The 21068-nt window shown below is 36.6% G+C and overlaps 1 protein-coding gene across 21 annotated transcripts in view; it reads right to left on the bottom strand.

The window, feature by feature from the left end:
- Positions 1-21068, bottom strand: part of NRXN1 (neurexin 1) — a 1121405-nt gene that overhangs the window by 571429 nt on the left and 528908 nt on the right. For all 21 annotated transcript variants that reach the window (XM_067702999.1, XM_067703012.1, XM_067702998.1 and 18 more), the window contains one exon: positions 8680-8802. In XM_067702999.1, coding sequence (XP_067559100.1) covers positions 8680-8802 — 123 coding nt within the window. The remainder of the gene's footprint in view (positions 1-8679; positions 8803-21068) is intronic.

The raw sequence follows: 21068 nt of genomic DNA, 5'->3' as shown, positions 1-21068 counted from the left end.
ATTTCCATTTCTTTAGGAAAAAACAATAAAATACTAGGTGGCATTTGAAAGGAAATGCCTGTAATTAAATCATAAAAGGCATACTTTTTGATGCACAAGAAAAATTGCCCGCATACTTAATTGATTTTGATGTTAACAAACTCATTGGTATAAAAAACTCTCCCCTGAGCTGTACTTAATGCTCCTTAATTTCCATACCTCTTTACTAGTCCTTGATCCTGACAACGGCAGTCCTGTCATCCCTTGGCATGTTCCCTTTTCAGTTATTAGTTTGTTCTGATTCTTTCTCTGCAAATGTGTTTTTATTTTTAATACAAAAAATAGCACTGTAAACAGTTGTCTCTCCTCCCTCCTCCCCACTATACCTCCTTCTTGTCTATCCCAAGCAAAAATACTGTTAAATCCTTAGCAATTCTGGTTTCTCATATGACATCACTTTTCTCCCCTTCTTCAGTTCTTTTGTTCAGTGACCTCAATACTAGTCTGTGTGGAACTACCTCTTGGGTAGCAAATAAAATTAGCCTTTAATAATTTTCAAATATAAAACACTAGAGACACCAGTAACACTGAATTAACAAGCTAAATAGAATGAAGAATATGCAAAGCTGAAAAGAATTACTTGGGCTTTTCTATCTCCTTGAGTTATTTTATCTTTTTCATTATATTAAAATCTGAGTCTTAACTTGGTGAATCCACCCTGCTCCTGAAACGGTCATGTTTTCTTCTTAAAAGCTACATTAATGAACCAACTGACAGTACGAGAATATCCAGAAAAAATATTTCTAATACTTGAAATTAAATATGACTCCCAATTGTCCAGTTCTTGGCAGCTCTGAAATAGGGAAGCACATTTTGTTCAGCAGAACTGAGAAAGAATTTCAGTGATAAAAATAACACGTATTGTCTGTTTTCTTTTCTCAAAGGAACAGAATATGTATGCAGAGCATACATAATAAAAAAGTAGTAAAAAAGCATTGGAGCAGCCATGGCCCAATTACAAGAAAAATCATTATGGCCCATGTTCAAGAGCCTATTCTTCCCTTAATAAGCATATATAAATTGCATTGACACTAATGGCAGATATGTTTGCTCATGAAGGAGAATGAGCACCTAAAAGCCATTATCCACTGCCTAAGAAAACATTTACTGCTGCCTTTTAAAAATCCTTTTTTCCTCAGAATTTATTCCCATGTTTAATCCTCAGCTGGCAATGTAGCCACCTCTACAATTGTATACATATATCGACTAAGAAAAAATGAAGGACAATGAAGGAGAAATATTTTTAAGGCTCCACTCGTTAAAAAAATGCAGCATCTTTCCTAGAGATTTACTGGAAAAGGAGAATTTGAGATTAACAGAATGCCTCTGCTCAGTGTCTGGGGCGTCCAGATTGATGATAATCTCCAATAAGAAACAACCACCTGGGTGGTATGTTCGCACAGAAATCTCAATTTCTAAATCAAATCTTTCTACCAAAACAGATAGCAAGATTATAGGCTGAGCCTTGCTCTGAGTTGGGTTAAATTTCTGCTGCAGAAGAAAATGACCACCCCTCCCCAGCCTTAGATCCACTTGTTAATTCACTGAAAAGTTATTGAAAGTTACTGAGTGTGTAGTATACGTATAAGGCAGGTGCTGTATTAGGCAATTAAGAAATAATGTTGACAGAAGCAGACTTAGCTCCCTGTTTTCACAAAATTCATGGCCTATTGGGGTAAGGCAGACAAAACCAGGTAAGAAAATAATTAACTATATGATGATAAAACTCAGAAAATGCCAAGAATTTGATGAACAGCATGCTGGGTTGGTAAATATGGAATGCGGGCAAGTACCTGAGTGGATATTTAAGTTAAATTTGAAGAACTAAAAGGAGAAAGCCATGCTAAGAACTGGAGAAAAGGAAGGGGGAGGTGGATTCCAGGAAGCAGAGACAGATGAACAGAGGCTCTCAGGTGAGAAAAACCCAGAGAGTGTGGCTGGAGAGTCATGAGTAAGTGAGGTTAGTGCTCAGATGAGATGGGAAGATGAGTCAGGGGTCAGATGTCACAGTGCCTCCTGATTCTATTAGGAGCTACTGAAGGCTTTTAGGCAAACATAAGACATGAGTCTCTCTGTATGTGTGTGTGTGTGTGTGTGTGTGTGTGTGTGTGTGTATTTGATCTCTCTGTTGTGGATATAATAGATTGCAGACAATACGAAGTAGAGTGTTTATAGAAGAAATGGAAAAAATGGACAAAATAAGATAGTGTCACCAATATAATTGCAGGATTTATTAATAATGTACAGAATGATGGAGAAGGGGGAAATAATGCTGGTCCCAGCTTCCAGGCTTGGGTAATTGGATATGCAGTGAATAGTGTTCAACAGAGGACACACACACTAACATACACACACACACAGAACACACAACTCCAGATATTTTAGACAGACTAGGTGATATGTTGAAACCCAAGGACTCCCTACTTAGGGATCCCATACAGTGTGTAGAACATTTTCTCATCTGAGTTCTGGGGAATCTCTTCTTGGGCTTCTTTGCTGGCAACTGCTTACCCTCATGAGCCTCGGTGAGGTTCAGACATTCCCAGGAATGACCTGAGTATGTACTGTCCTGTATTCAACAAATACTTGACTTAACGGTATATATAACCCTGGTTTAAAGATGTGGTCAAATGTAGGACTTCGCATGAAGAGTTTCCAGCGATTTCCTTTAAAATTTTTTCTTGTTCAGTGATTTCTGAACTTGCTGTAAAATTTAATAAGAAATGTCTATTGCTTTCCTGATTCATGGCTGGCTTCATGTGGCCACTAGAGTGTTTGAAAAAGTCTCATTCCAACCTGAAGCCTCAATGGCAAGGTTCCACTGCATCTTTGGAAACCTTTTTTATGCTATATAACTCAAGGCTGACTTTTTATTCTTATGAATTATTGACTTTCATGAGATCTTTGGCAAAACATAATTTCCCAAATATGAGTCACCCTGATGACAATTACTGTGAGAAACAAAACATTGTCTTTAGTTCTGAGAAGCAAGATGCTGGGAGCTGGGGGAACAGAAGAGGTGTGGTGGAGGAGTGGGGGGAGAATATGCATAATTGGTGTGAACCATCAACGTTTACTCAGTTTATATACCTATTCATCTTTGAACTCTGAGAAACAGCAAGTTGGTTTCCACAACTGAAAAAACTTTCAACTCCTACACAACGGAGAGGGGACAGAATATAATTTCTGCTCTAAGGCCTTGGCAGTTTTGAGAAAGAGTAAATGGCAGGCTAATTTACTGAAACGCTGGTTTATATTTTGTTCCCCCTTCAGTTCTAAGAAGCTAGCCAAGTCCCTTGTAGCACTTTGCCTCAAAGGCTTTTACTCGGCAGAAAGTGGAAGGCAACTTTCTGGAAAACAACAACTTTTCTAATCTTTTCTGAAGGCCTAGTTTGCAAGCTGTTCAAGAAAGGAAAAAGTAACGAGCAGAATGCATTCGAGGGCTGAACTAGATGAGGCAATTACCACTGACTAGGAGACAGAGATGAACATCGGTGGGATTTAGCAGTACTGAGTGCCAGCACCCTGCTCTCTGGTCAGGTTCAGGGTTTCAGAGAGAACTGATGAGGTAAACCTCGGCGGACTGAACCACAGCTCTTCAGCGACAGGAGTCAGCAAAGACCCTTCGCCTCCCCTAGGACAGGAGCAACAGGCTTCTTATCGCTTAAAGGACAAACTTGGAGAACTGTCTTTTTTGGTGAGAACCAGTGAAGACAGAAGCCAACAGGAGCTTCTGCATGATCCAGGGTGTGGGTGGGAGTGGGGGTGACGGCACATGACTGATTAAATATCCTGTAACCCCAGAAGAAAGGCCTCCTAATTTTAATAATTAGGAGGCCTTTATTTAATAATTAGGAAAGGCCTAATTAGGCCTCCTAAAAATTAGGAGGTCTAATTTAATAATTAGGAAAGACTCCTAATTTTAATAATACCTCCTGGAAAAAAAAATCTGTTAAACAAATGTGTTTGTCATCCAAATTGGGCAAGTTTGAAAGGGAATTCCTTCTCTTTCGGATCATAAGCGAAACCTTACCAATGGCCTATGGATTCCTAATGAAGTCTTAGGTGCCAGAGTTTCCCAGTATTAACCAGCCAAGGAGACACGAGTGACTTCACCGTGAAGAAACAGTATATGCTCAGGAGCAGAAGAGTGGAAACATGTGACATTAGCTTAGGAATGATCCCCCAACAGAGTCAATTCTCTCTGAGTTCTCCTTTGAATCCACCACTTATTTGTTCCTATATCGATAAGCCAACTACATCCATATAAGTATCTGTTAACTCCGCTTCCTAACATTATGATTGCTGGTGAGAGATAAATGCACAACCATTTAAGTAACAAAGGAATGATGTATTCACTGGAAGTTGAAGAAAGCAACTGACTAATATAGAATATAACTATTCATTTAGAAGTTTGGTAGGAATCTATGCGATTGAAAAGATACATCTTAAATTTTAATGAAAATTAGATGGTAATTCATCTAGGGAACATTTCTGTTACAATGATCATTTTCATACTCTATTCATCACTTCCTAATTCACAACGTGTTGCACTGATTTTAAAAGCATGCTAACATTCTACACACGACTGTAATTAAATACATAAGAATGGGAGGGAAAAAACGAAGCTGAAATAAATAAAACTAATTGTATTTCAAATGACTACTATAACTACAGTAAAGGGAAAGGAAGGAAGGAAAAGGAAAGGAAAAAACGAAGAAAGGAACTAATCAAAGTTATTTATCAACTTAGCTTTTGACCATACACATTAAATCTTAGGCAGTAAGGACTGAGGAGAATCACAAACTAATAGTGAATTGTTTTCAGTCCGTAGTAGTCGTGGTAGTGTGGGCAATTTAAAGCAATTCTGAAACTATTGTAGATGTTTGACTGGATGGGGCAAATGAGAAAATGACATCACTGGGAGCCAAGATTCCACCTTGGAAGAAGGGATATGAAAACATGGAATGGGGGAGTCAAGAAACAATGCTGTAGATATGGAGGTGCTAGTGTGAACTCATGCTTTCTAAAATACGTGTATATGCATTTTATGTGAACGTGTAATTGATATGTATGTATGTACATCCAGAAAGTGAAGAAGTGCTAGAAAAAATGTTGGAGTGGAGGCATGTCACAAGATCCTAGAGGCCAACTTCATGGGATTCATAGTGGCCCAAACAGGGACATTTTAAGCACCAAAATAATTAAGTGAAGTAATTATAAACTACTTGAAAATATAGAAACTTGTGGGTCTATACCAATAAGAAAGGAAGGAAGGAAGGAAGGAAAGAGGAAGATGGTGAGAGAAGGAGGAAAAGAAAAAGAAAAGAAGAAAGGGAAAGAAAGAAAAAGAAAGAATGAAGGGATAGCTCTTGTATATAGTAGAATACTAAGTGCTGACTCTAAATGTGGGAAGAGAGATGGAGTTTGAAAATAATCACTTGTAACTACTGTGTTAAAGACTGGATCAGGTAAAATCTTCAGTGGATGATACATCTAGGGCAAATTTTTGATGAAGTACAGATATTTTCATTGTCTTAACATGTCTCTCCACAGTTTATTAGTTGTAAGGGAGAAAAACGTACTGTTCAGTGGAGAAACTGGGCAACATGCTGACCAAGCATTAAAATCATGAGTCAAGGACATGGACATCATTTCCCTCCAGATGGGATACTGTAAGAAGACCACACAATCAACAATGTATTTCATCCAAGAATGCAAAACGTGAATATAATCATGGTGAAACATCAGATAAGCCCAAAAAGTGACTTTACATTGATAAAAGGTCGGAGGACTATATATCTTTTTAATTTATCAATGTCATCAAAGACAAAGAAAGTCTAAGCTAATGTTTTCCATTAAAGGGGGCTAAAGAGACGTGAAAACAAAATGCAATGTCTGGCCCTAGACTGAATGCTCTGATGGAAGCAAAAATGCTACAAAAGACAACATTGGGTCAACTGACAAACAGGGAATATGGATGAGAGAACAGATAAAACTATAAAGCAGAAACTAACACACCATTGTAAAGCAATTATATTCCAATAAAGATGTTAAAAAAATATTGTATCAATGCCAAATTTACTGAAGTTGGTGACTCTCTGTTCTGTAAAGGGATATCCCTATTTTTAGAAAATGGACACTGAAGTATTTAGAATGAAGGGCTATTAAGTATATAACTTATCCTCAGTTGGTTAAGAAAAAAATGAGAGAGTGAAAATGTCAAAGCAAATGGGACAACACGCTCACCACAGTAAAAGTATATCAGTGTTCTTTGTACTTTTTTAATTTTGAATTTTTTTGTAAATTTGAAATTATTTCTAAACGAAACTTTAAAAAAATGTGTTGCACCAGTCTTTTGTTTCTATACCTTCTTCATTCACTGTAGTACAGGACTTTACTACTTTACATCCTGAAGTAGTTAGTACATTGCACAGGATTCATTTGCTCAAAAAATATTCTCTTAGCTTACTTTCCAGCTTAAATGCAGCAACTTCCAACTGCCTGAAAACCCATGAAATATGAATTCCTTCATTCAGAGCACTGATCTATTGGCCCCCAAAGGCCATTCTAGCCATGTCAACCGTGCTATGGTTACATGAAACAAAACAAACCTTCTCTGTTCCCTGAACATAAGTCTGTCTAGCCCCATCTAAGCCATACTTCCCTGTGTGGAATGCTCTCCCAGATACTTTTATCTTCTGTATTATCCTTTCTTTACAGCCTAGTTCAGATATTATCTATTGCTTTAAGCTATTCCTGAAACCTTTAAGCTCTTCTGAACCCCAAGAACATGAATTGTTTACTCAACCGTTTAGTACATTACATGCTACCCTACATGATCGGTCGTCATGTGATTTTGATATGTGTATATATTATCCTCATAAAATCATGTTATGTCCGGGAATGTATTCATCATAGAGTCATACATATATTAGGATATTAATAAATATAAATAAATGAACCATGAGTCAAAAAGCAAACAAATTTTTAGAAGTTAACAAATAAACAAAATTAAAAAATAAACCTAGGTGCTCTCTCAGTTCTGGTTAACAATGGCATTTCAAAGAAACATACGTCACTTAACCTCTTTGAACCTCAGCTTCCTCATCTATAAAGTGAGAATGTATATACCCTATCTACTTCATAGGGCTGTGTGAGACTTGAGACAAACTTAAGGGACTGAAGAATGTTCTACTGCGATCTCACATGTCCTTGTCCCTGGCAGTTACTTCTTCCCAACGTCTTGCACGTGACCTTAGACCTTGTTAATTTCTACCCCTTTTGATAAAACCGAGATTGTCCAAAGAGCGGATGCTAATCTACAGAAACAATTCATTCTTCTTCCAAGAACTGCCTTTAACCAAAACTAGCTGAACTTCAGCTAACACTCCTGCCAAAGCCCTATAAATATTCTGCCTTCCTTCTCTAATTTCCCAGTTTCTTTAGAGACTTCTCCTGTTGGCAATGTTGAATAAAGGCTTATGCTAATGGCTCCCTGGTTGATTTCCTTCCTGGGAGAATAAAATGACATAACATAGCAGTGGTTTTTAAATGCCAATCCATGGACAAGCTGCATTAGAGTTCTTCTGAGAGGTTTTAAGAAAAACAAATAATAATGATGAGCTCCTCCCACACTTTCTGTGGTGTCTGGTCAGGAACTGGTCCTTCTAAAGCTCTTCAGATAATTCTGAAACAAAGCAAGGTTGCCCCATGTGTAGAAAAAAGTTTTGGAAAGCCATAAAGGGCTAATGAAATACAACTCGGTAAGAGATCTGTGAGTTGGTAGTTTGCTTCATTTGAACTCAGGAATGATTCTCTTAAAAGTTAAAATCCCATACATGATATTTCTACATTGATACAATCACCTGATCTCTGAGTATGGAAACCCCCTTGAGACTGAATGTAGAACAGACACTTCTCTGCTGCACAAGGACCGTCTTGTGCCTTGTACTAAAATAATTAACAGGGAGATAGTCTCTAAAAAAGAAAAAGGAGCTAATATCCCAGCGGGTCATGTGCTGGAAGTTATTTTCAGCAGAGAGAATAAAGGGGCACCGATTCCTCTTTCATTCGGTTTGCCTGTGTCTCCGGGACGCACCTGTATGTGACTCACCTCAGTCAGGAAATCTACAAATCAGGGATTGAACTTGACATTCTTAACATTAGAATTTAACCAACGGAGCTAAATGGCCCCAAATGATCTATTATAGCTTAAAATAAAAAGCAGTTCACCTGACAGAATGCCAGCATATCTATCAATATACCCAGAAGCTAAAAAGTATAACTTGCTGCTGTTCATTGCCTAAATATATAAGAAACAAAGAAATTGAACAGAAATTGGCCTCCAAACAATAATTTCAATATTTTATAAAGCCCTAAGATATTTATCAAGCCATAAAATTAAAATATAACTTCTTTTTGCATTATTAAATGGAAAAGAACATGACAAAAATTATTGCTCATTTGAGATAAAAAACACTTAACATGCTGCTTATTAAATGTACTTGTTGCTGGAAGAACTGGAATAAGAAATGAACTGTGTGTATCAGCTTCAAGCTGTTCACTTGGTTTTCAAAGTCAACTGCAAGAAACAGGAAAGTCTAAAGCTTCAACAAGGCAAAGGTGATGGGGCTTTACCTGTCATGGCCTGTTGATCATCCACCGTTAACTTTAAACTTTTTCCTCGACGAACCACACGCACTGTGTGCCATTCGTTATCATTGAGGTTATAGCCGGCAAAAAGGGTCTCGGGACCTTTGCCTGTAGAATATGCCAAACAGTCATTATGGACACTCAGAATCAGTCAAGCAAACGAACCTCACAGAGAGTGAGAGAAAGAGACAGAGGAAGGGGGGAAGTGAGGGAGAGGGAGGAGAGAGAAGAGAGAAAGAGGAGAGAAAAAGGAGACAGAGAGAGGAGAGACTGGCTGGATCAATTCTCAAGCCCATTAGAGTCATAGCAAGCAAGGAAAATTACGTTAACAGACATTCAGCTGTAACTCTTTAAGAAGGATCTTTTAACGTTACACATTGATCAAAGACAAATTCACCTGTTGTTATAAATAGGCACAGTCAATACAGCACTGGGAAGCCTCCTAAAACTGCACACTTTTCCCTCCTTCAGGAATTCTCTGACTTTGCCTTATCACTTTCTTGCTAATGAAGTAGCTAGCAGTCATGAAACCTCTGACCTTGGGGAGGTCATCAGCTCACCATTTTCAGTCAATGGCACCTGGCTGATAAGACTGGCAAGGAGGCAGCTCTGGGTACGAGACTATGTGACGGCTGCTCTTCGCTCCTACATCATGTACCTCCAATGTTCACCAGCTTCTTAAATGTATGGAATGTTGTGTCTGAGAACTAAGTCTGGTGGAGGCACAGACAGTGGGTACAGGTAAAAGAATGGACTCTTAGGAGGTGAAGAAAGTGAAAAAAACACTGCCAATAAAGGGCCGAGTGTTGAGTGGGAGGGAAGAAAAAACAAATGAGATTAAGTAGCAGTACAGGGAAGTGATGCCCAGCTAAGGACCAAAGGAAAGAGGACAAGAAGTGTAACCTACTGGGAAAGCAACCGCGAGTGAACCCATGTAAACCTGTGCAAGTTGAATTTAAATTGGCTTAGGACAGAGAGGTTATTTCAGGAGGTATTTTGAAATTATTGAAATGACAAAGTTAGACAAATGTCTCTCTTCCACATAAAAACGAAGGGAAAAAAGAGTTTTCAATAGAACTGGAATTTTTTTTTTTTTTTTTTTTGCGGTACGTGGGCCTCCCACTGCCGTGGCCTCTCCCATTGCAGAGCACAGGCTCCGGATGCGCAGCCCCAGCGGCCATGGCTCACAGGCCCAGCCGCTCCGCAGCATGTGGGATCTTCCCGGACCGGGGCACGAACCCGTGTCCCCTGCATCAGCAGGCGGACTCTCAAACACTGCGCCACCAGGGAAGCCCAAGAACTGGAAATTTTTTATTAAAAAATAAGCATTGTCAATAATCTGATATTATGATTCATTTAAAAAATCATGAAAATTTTTAATGATACATTTTTTGGTGATAGACTTTGCCGTTTTTTAGGTACTGACATTTCTATATTTATACTAAAATAACTAAAGACATGACACTGAGTTGAGTTATATGACTTTCAACTAACTCAGGATCAGGATGGAGTTCATAATTTCTTCCACCAAATTCTATCAGCCAAACCAGCCAATGTCCAAGGACCATAGGAGGATGTATGAAAAAGCCAAAGAGAAGAAGAGAGAAAAATAAATAAATTAGGGAACCAAGTACTAGAAGAAACCTCAGTAGTCCGTCCAACAGGAGATCACTGTTTGCTTTTAATACCACAGGCTATCCAGCAAGCCCACTGATTTCTCTCTTAGGATATTACTGATGATACAAGTTCTGTCTTCCTTGGTTGGGGTTTCTCTGAGGCTTAAAATGAGCCAGTGACATAAGTTAATTTTGCAGGATGAACTGCCTCCTATCTTTAAACAGAACCATCATTAAAATTAGTAATTATCTCTTTTTGTTGCTTTAGAGAAGTTAAATTGCATCTGGATACATGAATAAAAACTAGTCTAGACAGAACCGTTTTGAGAGATTGATCACTAAATATATAGAGGAAGCCTGTTAGTTCAACAGCTGCAAAAATGCTTTGAGACCAATTGCTGAAAGCAAGTTCCAGGATCAAAGGAACTCTTTCTAGTTTCAGCAGTGAAGAAAGAAGTGTTTAGTAACTCTGCAGAATCTTATCATCCTACCAGCAGCAAGGGCCATTCTGAGTTTTGATCTTTGAAAAGAGAACATATCATTTTAAAGCTATTTTTATAGGGAAGATATTTTTTTTTCTTAGAAATGTGCGCTTTTGAAGCAGCTTCACTCCCATTCTCTTAATTTAAAAGTGTTTTGTCAAGAAGAAGAAGCATAAGGATGATATCATCATTATACCCCATTCTGGGCTTGATCTCGCAGTAAAATCATAATGCTTCATCTATGAAACAATAATTCCCATAACAACAGGCACAAAACCCAATTAAGAATAACCCTTTGGTTCATGAAAATCTCTGCGGGCCAACTTCAAGCTCCTTCCTTGCATTATTAAAAATGTGAAGAGATTAATTTAGGAAGACAGGGTTTTGTTTTTTTTTTAATGCACTTAATATTCTCAGTTCAAAACAATGTTATCTATGCAACATGAAGTGTCGTGGAGAGTGCACTGGACAGGGAGTTAAGAATTGTGGTTGCTAGTCCTTAATTTGCTACTAAGAAATAAGTTAGAGGCTAGTAAATGCTTATTATGTACCAGGCACTTTATTTATTAACTTATTTCATCTTTACATTATCATTTTGCATATGTGAAACCAAAGGCCTAGAAATCTAAAACGACTTGTCCCGAGGTCACACAGCTAAAATGTTATAGAAAAGTGTTCCATCCTAGGTCTGACCTACTCAAAGCCTGCATACCTTCCCCTGCATGATACTGCCTCCCAGCTAATGTGACCTTTAGATAGCAACGTGACTTCTTAGTTTCCTCACATCTAAATGAAGAGGATAGGAAAGTTGCTCTTTGTCATGACTTCCAGCTTGCTCTACAGCACAATCACAATGTTACGAAATCTTACACACCTTCTGCATAAGTCATGGTGGAAAGAAATCTCTAAAAAATACACTGTACCTCTACTCAGGGATACTGAAATGGCTGGTACTAAAGACATGATATAGATCCGTTTGGTACTAGATCCACCCACAATCAGCAATTTGCTAAAACGTGCAGCTTCTTGTAGTCTCAAGAAGTCAGGCTTACAAAGTGAGGAGATGGTCTAGAGGATGTCTGCAACGCCTTTGAGATCTCACATTCTCACAAACATTTTAAACATATGTATTTGGTAAAGGAAGATGGCTTAACTGTTGAAATTGTGGAGTTCAGAGTCATTTGTCCCCATGGCAAAATTACAGTCTTTCAAAGCATTAATGATCTGAATTCCTCTTAAGACTTCTTTTTCCTTCTGGGATAGCAAAACATGTCTCATTGGTACTAACACCTTACTCCCAGCATTAACGTGAGTGTTATAGAGTGAATATCTACAAAACTGGGGCAGTGGTTTTATTATTATTTTAAAACATTGGAATTATTTTTTTCTACCTGTAATCACGCATAAAGAATATAAAAATCACATAAAGGGGAAGTTGCTCTGCTGTTAAAGAAGCAGGCTAGCTTGTCCCCCAAGGCATCACCCAGAACCTCTGGATTCTGCAGCACCCTCTAGGGGGCTCATTTCTCCCTTTAGGAAAGTGATGGGTTTCTTTATCAGAAAACTCCAGCAAGGGCTTTTAAAAAACATTTCCAAGTAACCCTTTGCTCTTTAAAGTCAGATTTAAAAATACAGATTTTCTTCATTTACAAATTAAAAAAACCTGTTTTTCTAGGACATCATTTATTATACATATCAAGGTCCAGAGTTATTCAAAGCTACCCTTTTTAGTCTATCTGCATTATCAGCCCTTTAGCATGCATTTTCAACACTCCTTTAATTACAAAGTCCCAGTTTATAAGCTCTCTCTTGAAGATTTTATAGGCCATATCCTCTTACGTCAAGTGAGTTACAGAACAGATTGCCTTTCCTTATTTCTATCCATCAGGAAACCAAGATTTAGGATTTGTGCTTAATTTCAGCAACTTGATTATTTTCTTTCCTTTAAAAATACCCCCTGCATATTGACTCTTTTCCCTAATTATTTTTGCTAATCACTTTAAATTCTATTTGAAAGTATTTGGGCATAAGTCAATAAATGAATTTATTTAATGAAGAAAAGAATAGCTTCCAAGGGGATGAAGTGATAATTAACCCAACTCCCCCATTTTACAGACAGCTTCATGGGAGGTTAGTTGATATATATGTATATAACATCGTTGATGGATTTCAGGTTTGTTTGCAAGCGTATTTTTAATCTATTTTAATAGTTGTTTGTTTCTTATTATTTCACGAATATTTCAAATTTATTTCATATTCAAGATGTATATAATAGTAACTTTGGATCCTTCTGGGAAGAAGAAAGCCTTGTGTGCAAATGTCCTGTGAAGTATTTATATTGTTTTTTTTGAATGTGAGGAAAGAAACATTAAAGAGCAATAGAGCAGAATAAAACAGAGCTAAGAAATCTGCGAAGCAATGTGATCAAAGCTGTCTAACAGACTAAAATGACAGCTGCCCCTAGAGCTGAAAGATGGATGTAGCTTGGGAAAATCAAACCAATTATATTTTTAGTTTTCAAACTTTTAGACTTGAGTGCCACAAAGCTGAGACTCATTACGTACCCCTTAGGTAGCTATCTCCCTCTACTGGTATATTTTAAAGATGCTAAATACACAAATGAACCATCTGTATCAGGTACCCTATCTCTCACTCTAGTTCAAACTAGTTGGTTCTAGCTTCCTTTTCGTTGCCTTAAACATCAGATGTAAGTAATTTCTATTTTATAACTATCTAGTGATTTGAGTAGCTAATCTGTTTACTCAACTAAGCCATTTAAGCATAGGGATTCGAATGGGTACTTCTGCAAAGGCACAACCCAGCAAACTGCATAGATAATAGGCAGGTAGGAATCCATTTAGTTTGCCTTCTAGAAATGATCTATCTATCTCCATTTTATTAAGAACAGGTTGTGTCTTTTCAACCACAGCTATGTGGGCTAAAGATGGGCATCACATGAAAGTGGATCCTAAAGTTTCCAAAGTTCTTCTATAAATTAAAAAAAGAAAAGATTGGCATTGCCTTAGGCATATAAATTGGCTCTATCTTTATACATAACTGTTCAATGTTTTTTGATCATTAAACTGCCTATAGCACCCAGCAATTGAATTAGAAATTACAGCACCATACATCTTAGAATTATGAAATTTTGAAATCGAATTGTCCATACTGTATCTGTTGTCTGTCCCATTTAACTAGTCTTATTCATTCTGGGTTATGTGGCACCCATATCCTACTAATTTAGTTTAAAAATTATTTTGTACCGAACACTGATCGCACAAGCATTGGGAATGCCCCAACTTAGATTTTCGAGGAGCTTTCTCGAAAAAAAGATGTAATAGATCTAATTCTAATAGATCTAATAGGGGTCAAAACACTTCTGCAATGGACCCAATAGTAAATATATTTGGCTTTGCAGAACGTGGTTGTCATGCCAATTACTCAACATTGCTATTGTAGTGCAAAAGCAGCCATAGACTATATGTAAACAAACGTGTGTGGCTTTGTTTCAATAAAACTTTTTAAAAACAGGCAGCCAGCTTGTACTTTTCAGGTCTCTGTAAGATACACTTAAATAAATAGACAATTTAAATTCCCTTTTCTCCTGAATCTTTACATTGAATATTAAAGAAATAAGTAATGGAAAAATAATCAAGAGTTTAAGAGTCAGGAGACCTGAGTTTTAGATTCACTGTTACCATTAAATCCAACAAAAGCTTAATTATGCTAACTTAGTCTAATTCTTCTCCTGCTCTTGGTCTGAGTTTTCTTAACCGTAAAACCACAACAACAAAAACTAAAAATAATTTTAAAAGGCTGTAAATGGCATAAACCAATTGCAAAGTTCCTCTACTTCTAAAATGTAATCATCTTTCCTGTTCTACAAATTTAGAATGGCAGCCTTCATTAAAATGCATGACATTTGTGTGTATATATAAAATTAGGTGTCTTATCTATATCAACTTTTCCGAGTACTACGAAGCTTTATTTGGCAATTGGCTTTGAGGACTACAGCCTCCAGTGGGAGGCAGGACCTGGTGGGAAGCTGGAAACAAGCCTTGTCATTGTGACAATAATAGGAAGAGAGAAAAGCCAGGAAAAACAGAAGCAAGAGCCACCACTGCTGCTTGCCTGAGCTATGGCTCTTGGCAAGAGCACTTATGCCCGTAAATGACAGGAGGATGTGTTCCTCAGGTTGTAATTATGATATCTTCAGCCTGCTATTTGACTTTGCCATTAGTTTCTGATTTTAAAATAATTACTTTAAAAAACAGCCAGACCTCTGCTTGAAAACCAAGCAAACAAACAAACAAACAAACTAAAACCTAAGGAGCGTAATTCCTCATTAAATGTTTCTGTTTTATATTTCTCAAATTTTAGATACTGGGCTGGGAGCAGAATTCTTTTGTTTTTATTTCTCACATGAATCAGCTAGGAGAGTTAATTACCAATTAAAATTGGAAACATGTAAAGGGCACTTCCAGATTCTTCTTTGATATTCACTAACCTTACTAGGGGAAGGACCAATTAAAGAGTTTGTGAGCCCAGTGCAAAATGAAGACATGGGACCCTTGTTCAAAATGAAGCATTTCAGGACAGTGGTAGCAGAGCATTAATGCAAGCACAGGCCCTTCAAAGCACAGAGCCCTGGGTGACTGCACAAATCGCACGCTGTTTGAGCCACCCCTAATTAAGAGTCTAAGTTTTGTGCTTATTTATTTTTAAAGTTTCCTTTAGTTAGCTCTATATTCAGGAATGTGCAGACAAGACTTCATTTATCAATGTAAGATAAACGGTTGGGTCACCTTCCCCATACTGTCTGTCCTTAATGACAAGGCCTCTGGGGTATCAGAGAAGCTGTCTGTCTCAGAGCTGTCTTGCTGGCCAGGCCTGGTGCCAGTCATGACCTTGGACTGACTAATCACCCTAACAGCCATGAAATTGAGGTACTAGCCCAGCCACCTAACTCCTCCCTCTTTAACCCTCCTTAAGCGCTCCTCAATTTAGCTACGGAGACACCCTTGGGAACTATTCAGTGTTTTTATAAATAGATATTTGCCTTTACTGTATAGGCAAAGAGACATGTATAGAGTCCTAAGAACAAACAAATTTTTTTATACTAAAAATATTAGAAATATCCCTCCCTGGAACTTCCCTGGTGGTTCAATGGTTAAGACTCTGCGCTTCCACTACAGGGGGCACAGGTTCGATCCCTGGTCGGGGAACTAAGATCCCACAGGCAGCAAGGCCTGGACAAAAAAAAAAAAAAAAGAAATATCCCTCCCTAATTAAAAAGTACTTTGAGCAAATAATATAAAGTTAGACATTAAGCTTGGAGATGAGGGTTTTTCAAAAATGAACAGTAACAGAAGAAAGACATTTTGTAAACTTTTAAAAACCACTGGAGAAATGAAATAGTCACATGCTAGTAAATTACATTGTATTTGCTTTGATAGGATTGCTACTTAAATCTTTCCTTTTTTTTTTTTTTTTTTTTAACTTTCTAGAATGTGTATATCTTGGTCTGGTGCATAGGTTCTGGATTCACAGATTATCCGAGTTTTTATCCTAGTTCCATGAGTCACTAGCTGTGTGACCTTGGGTAAAATATATAAGGTCTCTGTGTCTCAGTATTCCTATCTGTAAAATAAGCTAATAATAGAAACATTTTACAATATAAATTTAAGGCATTTTAATTACTTAAAACAATGCCTGGTACATGGTTCACCCTCAATTATAGTAACGGTAATATTATTATCAGTATTATACGGCCATTATAATTGTTATCTTCCCCTAAATGGGTTTAAAACCTCAGAGAGAATATCTTATGTCTTATCGTTCTGTGCCTTGAACCTAAAAGCCATTCACTAATTATTTATTGAATGGGTGTATCTGTTTAGATTTTGTGAGATGTTTTTTTTATGGTAGATGAAATACCTCTTGATATTGAATTAAGTCAAATAGTTAATGAAAAGTAACTCCATTAACTTTTAATGCCTATCTTCACTAAGAAGTGTCAATAATAAAGTTTCATCCCTCTGTTTTCATATTTGGCAGCATGAAATCTGATAAGTCAAATAACTGGAGAACTTGGGTAACTCAGTTATCTGGCTAATTATTTAGACAGCTTCATTGTTTACTTCCATTGAAAATTAATTTAATGATGTGTAGAGCCTAGGAGAGCAAAATTACCCAAGGCCTGCAGTCAGTAATTTCCAAATGCAAAGAGAATAGTTGGCTTAGGAATTGGAGGATTCAAGGCTTAATGAGTATTTAATTATAAGAAAACGCGGATCTTATCTGCAAGAGGCTCTGACCTTGGAGAGCTGCTGGAAATACCCTACAAAGACTCCTCTGCCATTTTCCTAACTCATACTAACCCTTTTCCATCATCTACAAAATAAAATTCACTATATATAGCTGCCTCACCTCCTGTTTCATTTCTGGCTACATATCACAGCTCTAGGCAAGTGAATAAACAAGGTTCAAATGATCTACTAAGAAACATTTAGCCTTTACATATAGCTTTGTTATTGATTGTACCCATTTATGACAGATCAGGATAAATATCTCTGATGCAATTCATTTTGATGTAAAAAATGTACATTTTAAGAAATATAATTACCTTTTAAGAATATAATTATATTTACAACACAGTAAAAATGAACACAAATTATATAAATATATTGCTAAAAGAATGTTTCAAAAGAGGTTTCTTTAAATCTAATCTAGCTCAAATGACTGGTTTGGGAAGAAGCATAATAAAACAAACCTATTATAATGAAAGGAAAAATGTGGACTGTGACTTTATTTTAAGGAAAAAAGGTCATTTCCAAGAAATGCTTATCACATAATAGGATAGCTTGCAAGTATAAAATTAAGTACTAAATACTTAATGTGATTTTAATAAAGCATTTTAAACTGAAAGTATACTCAACGTTGGCATAACATGAAAAGGATTATATTGATTTATATTGACACTTACTTAAACATGTCTTATGTAATACCTACACAATGCCAAGCTATCTGAATGAAAAAAGTGAAAAAGTATACAGATACTGAGCATTTGGACATTTACAAATATTCAATTTGACATTCCATAAACAAAGCCATGGATTATAGTCACAAATGCAAAGATTTTTAAATTAAATATATGATTTCTCATCCAAACACATTGTAATAGCTACAGAATTCATTTTAATGAGAAGATCAAGAAGACTGTACAGTTCTGTAAAATTCAAGGAACAATGGCTTTACCCGTGTGTTACTATAAGTGCATTAGAATATCATTAAATGAGAGTCCTTCAATATTTTGGGGGGTATTCTTGTAAAAACCTTCTCCCCAAATAAGAAGCATATTAGAAAAAAAAAGTAAGTTTCTGGCTTTGTTAAGTTTATTTGTCCCCTTCTTTTCATTTCACAAGTAAGTCATATCAGTGTTTGAAAATCTAGCTTTCAGTATTTGTTGTAAACATTACAACCAACTTTTTTTTTTTTTAAGAAAATGCATTCTAAGGCATATGATAAGGGATAGTTTGTCTTTAGAATTTTTGAACTGTAGCATCTCATTTGTTTTGATCTTTTTTCTTTTTTTTCTCAGTGATTGCCCAAAGGAGGCTATGGACAAATAATACATGATAATTCATTCATTCATCATGTAAAAATTAGAATGATAATATAAATTTTTTTTTCATAGCATTGATATAATGATTTACTAAATTCTTTATTTTGGATTTTATTATTGCAATAACAAATAGTGCTAACTTAATTTTTTCCTTTATCATAATTAGCTTATTTATCAGGCTTACTTATAGTCACTAACTTGAGGGCTATGATTCTATTTGACTGTTTATTTTAGTAACTGGAAAAATAATTGGGATTACTCCTTTGTTTGAAGTTGTTTTTGGATCAAAGTCTTCTGAAATGAATGACTTCCCTTACTAAACAGGAGGTATTCTAAGACGGTGCTTGCCCAACTATAGCAATGGCTCTCAGCAATTAAATCTTACACAAGATTAATTTGGTTAATCTCAGGAGAGAGTGTTTGGAGGGTCCCTGAAGCTGGTCAACCAACTGCTAGAAGTAATGTTATATCTGTGTGCTTGTTCCTGGTCAGTCTTGCTATGGTGAGATTATGTTAGTTAGGCTTTCACTTTAGTGGGTTAGTGTCAATGATGATAACTTATACCAACACATCTAGAAGTATCTCTTCATTTATGGTTATTCCAATCTGGTTTGTTTCTCAAGATGTTGCTCACAGATGCTTCCAATCAGTTTTCATCTGATTGCTCTGAGGTCACTGATGAATCATCATAGAACTTATTTTTGTACATAAATGTTTTCTCCCTATTTTATCTTTCTTCAGCAGGCTCAGTGACCTGGACCTGCTTTATAACACTTCAGTATAAAATCTGAAATAAGCAATAGATCAGATTTTAAAATACTGCATGTTATAGTCACATACTGGACCTAATGTTTACAGTATGTTGCTGAAGTAAAAGAACCTGTTGCAAAACATTTGCACACCATGACCCTATATTTTTAAAGATACACGTGTTACACATTTATTTCATTAGCACTATGCATAAAATATTTCAAGCCTATATTTAGTCTGATCTCCTGGGAAGGTGGGAGGGTGAAGAATTCTCACAACTGTATGAAAGATGCATTCAAAGAACAAATGACAACAAACAGTCCAATATTAAGTACAATAAAAGTAATAGTAACTGAAATACTCTTAGAATTTCTTACTTTACCTTTGGGGAAACTGTTTTCATAATACACTTCTTATCCATCTTGCTCTTTGCTCCCATTGGTAACAAGTGAAAGAAATGGGTAAGAGCTCTGAGCACACTGAATATTTCAATCTCCAAGTTTTTTGATGGTCCCATGCATTTCCCCCCGATTTAAAGAGCCCTGACCACTTGACTTATGTACCATATGTTTGCCAGTAACGTGTTGAAGAAATTGTAATCCTCAAGGGTATTTCACAGTTAAAGTCAAAACATTTTAAATCAGACAGCCTGGAAAAAAGATATTTGTGGAGAAAGCCTGCTGCTCCTACATCCCCTTGGAGGCGAGTATACTGTCCTGCTCTGAGGACAGCTGACTGGATCACCAGTGGGCATCTGCCCCCAAAGCTAAAATCTGGTGATTTTGTGAGGTGACATGATTTGAAATCTCTGCTCAACAGGACCGGTATAAGTAATGAATATACCGATTCTCTTTCTAGGGAAGTTTGAATACATAGCATACATTGAGTCAACAGCTGAAGGGGCAGCAAAAAGTCAAAAGACATGCACAGGAAGAGGCAGTGAACAGTAATCATGAGGTAGGAGACACCATGAGCAAACAGAAGACACGAAAATGTAGAAGCTATAATCAAGCAGAACCAAGTCAGTAGAGAAGAGAGGAAGCTAAATGGAAGCTCAGCTAGAAGGCTTATATTAATCATGTCTGACCTGTAGTTAAGTGGGCAAAGCATCTTTTAAATTATGCATCCACTTTAGAAGGTAGTAGATGCATAATTCCTGTCTAGCAACTACATGAGGAATTGAGATCCACAATCACAGCATTTGTTTTCATATTCTCTGACAGGTAAGCAATTGACAAAGTGTAAATTGTTAGTGGCTTTCTTTTGAGGAAAATTAGGAATGCAAACATTCTTGAAAAAATTCTAATCTATATTTGTCTACACTAGTAAAACCAGTTATTTGACATGTCACCTTAGATCATCATTGAACATTAAGGCTGTCCAAAGGATTAGAGGCTATTTTAAACAGAAGTTCTTGAGTACTTTTTAGTCTTTCTGATCCTTTAGGATTAACTCTGTATGAACCTGAATCATTAAAGTCACATCAGTAAAAAGACAAAATGCTCCGAATACAAAAAAGAAATTACTGTTTTCTTTAAAATGAGTGAAATTCTAATCATACATCTTACAATGAGATTGACTAAATGTAAAAATAAAAAATCTTAATAACGGCTAGGAGTGTCTAATGTCTAATTCCTATTTTTACCTTCGATTTTCTGGATCAATGATAGCATGCTAAAATGCTACCTCCCTACCAAAGAAAAAACAAAACCAAAAAGAAACTCTAAGCTATGAAGGAAATGGCAAATGTTTAGAAACCAGCTCTCTCTAATAACACAATAAAAACCTCCAACCAACAGGTTGTGGTCTCACAATTTGTGACATTTTGTGGTATAAAAGAAAATTTCCTTTTCACAGAAGCCAAGGGGATATCAAATTCAGAATGTTTCTTCTGAAACTTTA

This window comes from Pseudorca crassidens, chromosome 14, assembly GCF_039906515.1.
Source record: "Pseudorca crassidens isolate mPseCra1 chromosome 14, mPseCra1.hap1, whole genome shotgun sequence".
NCBI classification, from domain to species: Eukaryota; Metazoa; Chordata; class Mammalia; order Artiodactyla; family Delphinidae; genus Pseudorca; species Pseudorca crassidens.
This window is presented reverse-complemented; position numbering and strand designations above follow the sequence as displayed.